Source organism: Leucopleurus acutus (genome assembly GCF_964270905.1).
Source record: "Leucopleurus acutus genome assembly, chromosome: 3".
NCBI lineage: Eukaryota > Metazoa > Chordata > Mammalia > Artiodactyla > Delphinidae > Leucopleurus > Leucopleurus acutus.
In genome coordinates, this window is record NC_139145.1 from 113,641,198 (window position 1) to 113,649,684 (window position 8,487).

The window sequence follows — 8,487 nt, forward strand, 5'->3', positions numbered from 1 at the left end:
TTTACTCACAACTTTACATTAAAATGACACTTCTAAATCTTTTAAATTCCTGCAACACTAAAAAACAACAACAACAACAAAAACTGGTGTCCTTTGTCCACTATTATTAAGAGTGCTCACAAGATGTGTGGCCCTGAACTAGGGGTGGCAAAGAAGAGAATTCCATGATACTGTCAAGGCTGGTGACCTTGAGAAGTTTACAGTCTCGTTGTACAGTCTGTTCTATTAAAAAAAAAAACCCTCCTTCCACAATTTACTGACCATTTTGCACAGATAGGTGTGGTCTCTAAACTGAAACCTTTAAATGGATAGGAAAAGGAAGACTGTAGAAAAAAGAACCGGAAAACAGATTCAGAGAAATTGAAGGAAAAACATGACCAAAGGATCAAATTTTCCAGCAACACATACCTAAGAATATGTTTGATTTACCACATATACCTAGTTTTTAAAAACCTATAACCAATTCCACAAGAATTGTGGAACTGGGAAATTAAAAAAAAAAAAGATTTAGACATAATTACTAACTCAATAGAATTGATAAAATGACACAACTTATACAACGATTTTACCAAAAAAAATGGTACTGCGAACTATTAAGACAGCAAAAAATTTAAGCAGATGGGGAAGAAAACAATATATGGCAGTTATGCCATACACTCCCACTGTCACACCCATGGCAGACATCACTAATTAATCATGCAATCCTTTCCCCCTACTGAGCTTAATTTCCTCCAAAATAACCTTCCAGTAGAAATCAGGGTGGGCATTATAACTGAACCTATTTGTTGTCCTTGATAGCTATTTTTTAAATACTGTTCAACTAAGCGAAGAACCAAAAATTTATGTATTTAATGTTCAATGAACAGACTTCATTTAGAGTTTTTCCCAAAACAAAATACTCTTTAAAAGTTTAAATTTTCTCTGTTGAAGAGAATAAAACATTATGGTCAATATAACCTTAATTAGGAAAAATACTCTTTTTCAAAAAAGTACATGAGTTCTAGAAAACTGTAATAAACTATATTTTTCAGCAGCCTTCATTTTTGACCCAGTTTGAATGAAATAACCAGAAATAATTATTTTTTCTGAGTATCAGTAAAGTTAAAAGCAGACATACCTACATCATTCAGGGATTAAAACACAGAAAGTTTTAAAAAAAGGATAATATATACCTGTAAAATGAATAACTTTGTTCTTGCAGTTTAAAAGAAATACCGGTCACTATGAAAACTCTAAAGAGAATGTGACCATTTTAAGATTTGTCACTTCCTTCCAGAAAGGATTTAAGGTAGAACACAGACTCCAGAAATGAGATGATAAAAAGGGAAATAAAAACAGATTCCTGGAACTACAGGATCATACTACGATGGGTGATGTTTAGCATAAAGTAAACTAACAGAAGTCAAAACCTGGATTCACTCTAAGTTTTAAGAGAGCACTGTGGGATAAGCAATAAAGTATTATTTCCTAAATCCTTAAGTCTAGCAAAGACTTCATAATATTCTATGAAGAAACCAGAAGGCTCCAGCTTCCTAGCACTAATAGGATTCAAGTAGTACAGAAACATAGGCAAGGCTGACAGATGACAACACAATGTCAGCAATATAAACACGATAAAAGGGGGCATTTCCCCACCCCAACTCCAACCTCAATTGATACTAATACTAAAAATAATAAATTGCTTTGAGAACGAGAGTACTTCTTTAGTAGTTTTTTCAGCAGAAGCTCATAAGTACACATGACCTCAAATTATACGTATCTTTTCCTCATCGTAGAGCTCCCTGTGTATAACCATTCAGACCTTTTCCCATTGTTTCCTGTTATTTTAAAGATTCGTTTGAAAAAGTGTTTGCACTACTTTTACTTCTCAAGTCCAAAAGCATAATAAACATTCCTGCCCAGGGCCTTTTTTCTCCCTAAAACAAGAGTGAAACATGAGCTCTCTTTAAAGACTTGCTATATTCCTAGAGTGTGTATAAAACCTTTCAAAGTCCATTTGCATCCAATTGTCAGTAGGGGCTTTTTCATTTGGACAGGCCACTCATCTGGAGGAAAATGATTTGTAAATTTGCCTAAGTTGCCAAATCACACATGGAGACAAAAAACTGACCGTTTTTGCTCCATAAGACAAACCATTTTGAATAAATGAGCATGACGCCAGGAAAGTAAGGTTAATAATCTGGGCAATTATTGCTGGAAACAACTTCAGGGACAAAGAGAAACACTCATTTAGCTTATACTTATGGGACAGCTTTCTGCTAAATGGCTTTAATCTTATTACCAGTACTTAGTAGCAAACAGCACTTTATAGAAGCTATGTGATAAGTGGGAGGCAGAACTCTAAAGACTTATCAAAGTTCCTTCACAGAGCAAACTAAGGAAAGCCACGGTTTTCCCCACTATTGAAAGGAATAAAGGGGGAGATAGTTCAGGAGCCATTCCTTTTCCCTTGTCTAGCTAGAAACACAAGCGCCCCAAATGCGCACAACCTAGACCGAGGCTCCAGCCTCCGGCAGTGAGGAGGAACCAAAAGCAATGAGTGGAGCCCAGACTACGTTCTTACCTCCTGGATGCGCTTCCTGGCCCGCTGAAGCACTTCTTCGTAGCCCTTCTGCCGCAGCTCGCTAAGGCTTTCGTAATACTCCTCCGGGTCATCGGTCTCGGTGAAGAGTACCTGGGAGAGGATCTTCCAGCCACAGGTGTCCAGGCCGTGACCCAGGTAAACCTGTAGCTGGTAACACAGCGTGTCTATCTCCTGCTCGGTCATCTCCGGGGCGCCCCCGAACAGCACCGTCCACATGCCCGAGGGCTCCTCGGGGAACACAGGCAGGCACGGCTCCAGCTGCGAGTTCACGGAGCACAGCTGCTGGTGCACCGCGCGCAGATCCTGGAAGGAGAAGAGCCCGGCCCAGCTGCACTCCTCGGCCGGGGACTCCAGCTCGGCGGCGGGCTGCGGCTGCTCAGCGTCCGGGAGCGCCAGCGCCGCCGGGTCCGCCTCGTCCTCCCTAACCATTTCCAGCACCTCGATCTCCTCGGTGACCGTCCCGCAGGCGCTCACTACCCGCACCGACGACACCGGCGCCTCCTTGGGCGCCGGCGGGGCTGCCGCAGTCGCAGCCCCCGCCACATCCCTGCCTCCAGATGTCCTCCGGACCGGGCTGGAGTTGGCCCGCACTAGGCTCCGGAGAGGGCTCTCCGCCCCTTTGCCGGCCGAACTCCGCAGCAGTGGGTCCCCCCGAAGGCTGCACGCGCTCCGCGGAGAGCCTCCCTCCGCCCAGGCCGGGCGCCTCCGGGACCCGGGGCTCCTGCCCAGAGTCGCGGAGGCAGTGGCCTCGGGGCGACCCTTGCCCGCCGGGCTGCCCGGCCCCCGGGTCCCGTCGGACGCGGGTGCACCAGGCTCAGCGCCCCCTCGCGCCCCTGCCTGCTCCCGGGTGCCGCTTCTCTGCCTCTGGGCCGTCCGGTTGTGGCAGGTTATGGCAAACTTGCCCTCAATCTCGTTCCAGGCTACGATGAAGACGAACTTGTGTTTCTCGCGCTCGTCGAACACATGGGGCCGCACGGCCACCCAGTCCGACTCAAGCGTCTCCTCGAGCGCGAACGACATGGTGGCTCCGGCGCCAGGCCGCGGGGAAGGCGCCGCCGGCCCTGCCCGCCCGAGGACTCACCGGCTGACTGCACCGCGCCCCCAGCTCACCCTCGCCGGGAGCCTTCAGCCATCTTAGCGCGCCGGCCGGCTCTCCCCGCTCGCTCGCCAGTCTCTTCGCACTCGCACCCACCGCGCTCCTTTGTGGTGCGGCTCGCGGGAAAGACAATACGCGTCGCAGGAGCAGGTAGTTCACATGGTCACGTGCGGCCGGATCTGTTTACAAGCCCTGCGCTGCGGCAGCGCCTCGCGCCCGCCCGGGCCGCCCCCCGAGCGAGGCCGCGGTGCTGCGTCTGCGGCGCTCCGGAGGTGAGGCGCGGGTTGCCTAGCGCCGCGCAGGCGGGTAGGTGGTCGGGACCGGCGGCTTGTGAGCCTCCGCCGCTCGCCCGGGCCGATCTCCCCGCCCCTCCTCTTCTTCCCGACCCACTGGAGCCGGCGTGACGGAGGGACGCGTCTCCTAAACTCTGCGCCTCAGTATCGCCACAATGTTGCCATTCGGCTGCTGACGTCGCGGCTCCACGAGGGACGTAAACACGGGCACGTGCCGCACGCTGGTGACGCGGCGGCGGAGGCGCGCACACCCCGCTCGCGCGCGTCGGCCCCGCCTCTCTGCGTCTCCCGCCCCCGCCTGCTCGCGGCCGCGCGCCTGAGTCTTCTCTTCCTCCGACTGAGCCTCCTACTCCGGCGCTCTGGAGCTGGTGATCCGCACGCAGAGAGAGGCAGGTGTACCCTGCGGGACAGGTGGCCTCCGAACCCAGGAAAAGAAGAACGAATGTGGAGGAGCTGAGAATTTTTGAACTCCAGTCATTCAAAGGGACTCTCAGGTGTAAATTTTCCTCCATTCACCCAGAGGGGTAACTCCTATATTCAGAAAGTAGTCCGTAACGTTATGTGAACTATGTGCTAAACTTTACTGGGATCCCCTAGACTATTGGGTTCTCTCCTAGCACCCTTGCGATACAGTTTAAGATATGAAAGGAAGGTGTCTGAAGACAACTCAGTAGAACTCCAAAATAAAATTAAATTAAATGAAAATTCAGTCATGTCCCAATAGTATGAATGTTTACATCTCAGTTCATCAGTGTTTTATTGCTTCAGGATTCATCATTGTGTGCTGTTCTGTGAACCTCGTTGTGAGACCACTGACTTGAGCCTTTTGAAATAGTATTCAATTATAAGTTACCAGAAAGCACATACCAAAAAAAAAAAATCATGTAGATCTGAAGAATTCTGTTCATACTGAACTATGACGAAACACATTCTTAAAATTGCCTAGTGGATCTTATAATCTAGTTTATATTATTGGCATTCTTTTTTTCCTGCTAGTATCCAATTCATATTGCAGGTATTCTGCATTCACAGTAAAGTACAATGGGAATTGTTACTTTTATCCGTATTTCTAAAATATATGCAAGACCATTTGGATTAACCTGGCATTGTTAGCCATACTTACTTCAGTATTGTCCTGACATCTGAATAAATAGCCAAAAGCTTTATTTCTGTCACTCAGCTGGACATTTTAGACCTGTAGATCTGCTCTGACAAAAAAAAAAAAAAAAAATGGGGGCACTTTGGGCAGGGCAGGATGAGCAAAAAGGGAAAAGGACTGGTTTTTAAACCTTTTTACAGTTCTTTATGTGAACTATAAATTTTCAAAGCTTGTAACTGAACTTGTGGCAACTCTCAAATGCAAATCAGAAATAACACCTTTTGAAAGGCAGGAAGAAAGAGAGAAAAGCCATTGCAAATCTTTATCACCAGCTAAGCAAACAATAGCACATCATAGAAAAATTTCCTCTTTTCTGTGGAAGAGTTACTACTAACAGTTTTTCTGTTAAAAAGTGATGAGATAATTATAGTTCTCTTCTTATAATACATTATAGATAAGTATAAATGCTAAGAATGAATGCCAAAAGAATATGTTTATGGGAAGTATTTTTATTTACATGTATATTAAAATTGCAATATTTATCCACAACATTATGTCTTATCACAATAGTGCTAGAGAAAAATTGTTTGTGGTCACACAGGTGTTAAGTATTTTCGCCCAGTACTCTAGCAACTGTGTTTTGTCAAAAAAGTTGTTTCAATGTTTCTGGTCTCCTCTATTCTCCTCTATTCTCCTCTATCTTAGTAACTGTTATCCTAGAAATAAGAAAAAAAAAAAAAAAAACTGAAATTCCCATGGCAGGTGACTGTAGTGCTTTACAATTCTTTATTTAGGGCTATATCTGATTGTCAAGCAAGATCTCTTGAGTGTATAAATACTACCTGGGAATAAGTAAAGCTACAGAAATCTACATTTTGACCTTGTTCCATAACCCCAGGAGCCTGCGTTGTGATTCTCCCACTGGGACTTGCTAAAAACTTCACACCATATCTTTTACTACTACTGCCATCTCGAATACCATAGGGTGTGCTGGGATTTTTGTTCTAAGCGGCAGGGTTGCTTGTTCTGCAGTGAGGACCTACTGCAGAGCCATTCTCTCCTTAGAGCCATACTCAAAGCTGGCACCTTCCACATTGCCTGATATATGAGCTGGAGCAGTTTTCCTAGGTGTGGAACGTGTTGCATCCAAAGCCCAAGGAGGCTTAACAGTCATTGTGCTTCCTTCATTCTGGTAGTGGCTGCATCATGCACCAATCTGTCCTTTACTTTGAAGGGAATGTCCTGACACACACCTGACTGTAGGATGTGCAGAAACTTTACAGAGTTGGCAAGTGCCTGAATTTTTGTAGAATTTGTCTCCCTCCCTCTGGAGTGCATATGTCTCCAGCATGCCAGCACCCTCTTACTCATCCTGCCAGATCAACATGATGTCATCAGTGTAATGTATCAATATGATATTCTGTGATATGTCCAGGTGGTCCAGATGTCTTCAGGCTAAATTATGGCAGATGGTGGGAGAGTTAACATGGCCCTGGAGCAAAGTGTTTCTGATCTTCTTTCCTGATTGGGATAGAGAAGTACACATTTGCCAAATCAATGGCTGCATATTGAGTACCAGAGACCATATTATCTGCTGTAGCAAAGAAACTACATCTGGCTGGGCAGCTGTGATCAGGACTATTTCTTGGTTGAGCAAGTCTTTAGAATCCATCTGGATTCTGCAAAGACCAGACCAGCATATTAAACAGAGCTATTCTAGGGACAACCATGCCTACATCTTTAAGAGTGGCATTAATATCTGCTATCCCTCTCCAGGGTTATAGTGCTTTTGATTCACTCTCTTGGCGGGAGGTAGGCAGTTTCAGATGCTTCCACTTGAACTTCCCTGCTATGATAGCTCTCATCAATAGACTTAATGTATGGGTTCCTCCAACTGCCACATATGTCAATCCCAATATATATTTGGGGACCAGGGAAATGAGTACCAGGTGACTTCACAGACCTGGTGGACCCAGACTTTGGTCAAGGCTCCACTTATTACCTGGTCCACAGAGCCCATGATGAAGTCTCTGGTTGTCAACTTAGACCCTGTCCTCAGTAGTCCTTGAAATGTCTGAGAATTTCCCTTTCCCCAGTGAACAGTCACTCAAGTACACAGCCTAGATCCCTTTGGGGAAGCACTGGGGAAATCATTATGTATTGCAGAGTTCTTTGCACTGGAACTCAGTCATCTCTTCAGTCAATGGTACCAGGTCTGAAAACTGCGCAAGAGACTACTTTGAGTACTTCCCTCAAGCTCCCGCTCGTCCATTCTGGCTCTATTTTGACTGTGTATATTAAGCAGTGTCTCTTGGCTGCTCGGCTATTTTGCCCCTCGGGACGCTGTGGTTTATTAACCACCCCATAACTGTGGACATTGTGACCCTCTGACTACTGATGGTGAAATGCTATCGATGGCCTCTAGTGCTCCAGGGCCTTCTCATCCCCATTGCTATCAATGAGCCAAATTCTGTGACCACTTCTCCTGCCTTTAACCCTGGCCTACAAAGGAGAGCCACAATGAACTTCATGGGGGTGCTGGGGCCCCTCTCACCAACACATTTCTATCAAACACCCTTGGTGAATGGCATATTCTTCGGACCTTCCTGGGAAACATATTTGTTCTGGCCTCACGTAACATACCCATTCCAGCATTCCCACTTCCCTGAGTTTTTTATTCCCTTCCTCTTTTGTATACCATGGCAATTCAAGCATTTCAATTCAGGTTCTGGGAGGCTCATTGCTTTTTCCAGGTTTCTAGGAGTCACCCTCATGGCAAGTTTTCAACATCCACTAGGGTCTTAGCTTGGATGTTAAATTCTCTTGTCCTGAGAGAGTGACCTTCAAGTCTATAAACAATATTAGTTACCCACAGCTTTTGCATTATCAGTCTTAGGATGACAGCCCAATCTCATAACAACCCTCCACTTCCATTATCCTTATATATTATCGTTACCCTTACATTTCAAACGCCTAAATCTTCGCACCAGCCACTGGTACATGTCCACTGGTATGTTGTCCCAACTCACCCCCAGTGAAAATTTTAGAGGACTCTCACCTTTTGCCAGGGTTTCTCAGTGGCAAAAAGAAAGAAAAGCAACTGAGGGGAGCTGAGAAGGTGAACAAAATTTACATCTGATACAAATCTGCTTTCAATGTTTGACAGTACCTAAGAGTAGCATGCTTCATTAAGGACTTCAATATTTCTTTTGAGCTTAAAAAACTTTCTTAGGTATTATTACAAAAGCAACCCATGTTCATTGTAGTCAAATTTAAAACTGCAGATAGACCAAAACAAGAAACTTTAAATACTACCTTGAGATACCACTTTTAAAACCTTGGTATGGATATTTTTATACTTTTTTTCTATACTTATTTACAAAAGCAAGATCCCACTACAAATACTACTTTGTAA

At 45.3% G+C, this 8,487-nt stretch overlaps 1 protein-coding gene across 1 annotated transcript in view; it reads right to left on the bottom strand.

The window, feature by feature from the left end:
* The window catches only part of JMY (junction mediating and regulatory protein, p53 cofactor), a 73,369-nt gene extending 69,685 nt beyond the window's left edge, over positions 1-3,684 (bottom strand). Inside the window, exon 1 of the mRNA XM_082836365.1 lies at positions 2,564-3,684. Within this exon, the coding sequence (XP_082692491.1) occupies positions 2,564-3,604 (1,041 nt within the window). The 5' untranslated portion in view covers positions 3,605-3,684. The remainder of the gene's footprint in view (positions 1-2,563) is intronic.
* Between the last annotated feature and the right edge of the window lie 4,803 nt (positions 3,685-8,487).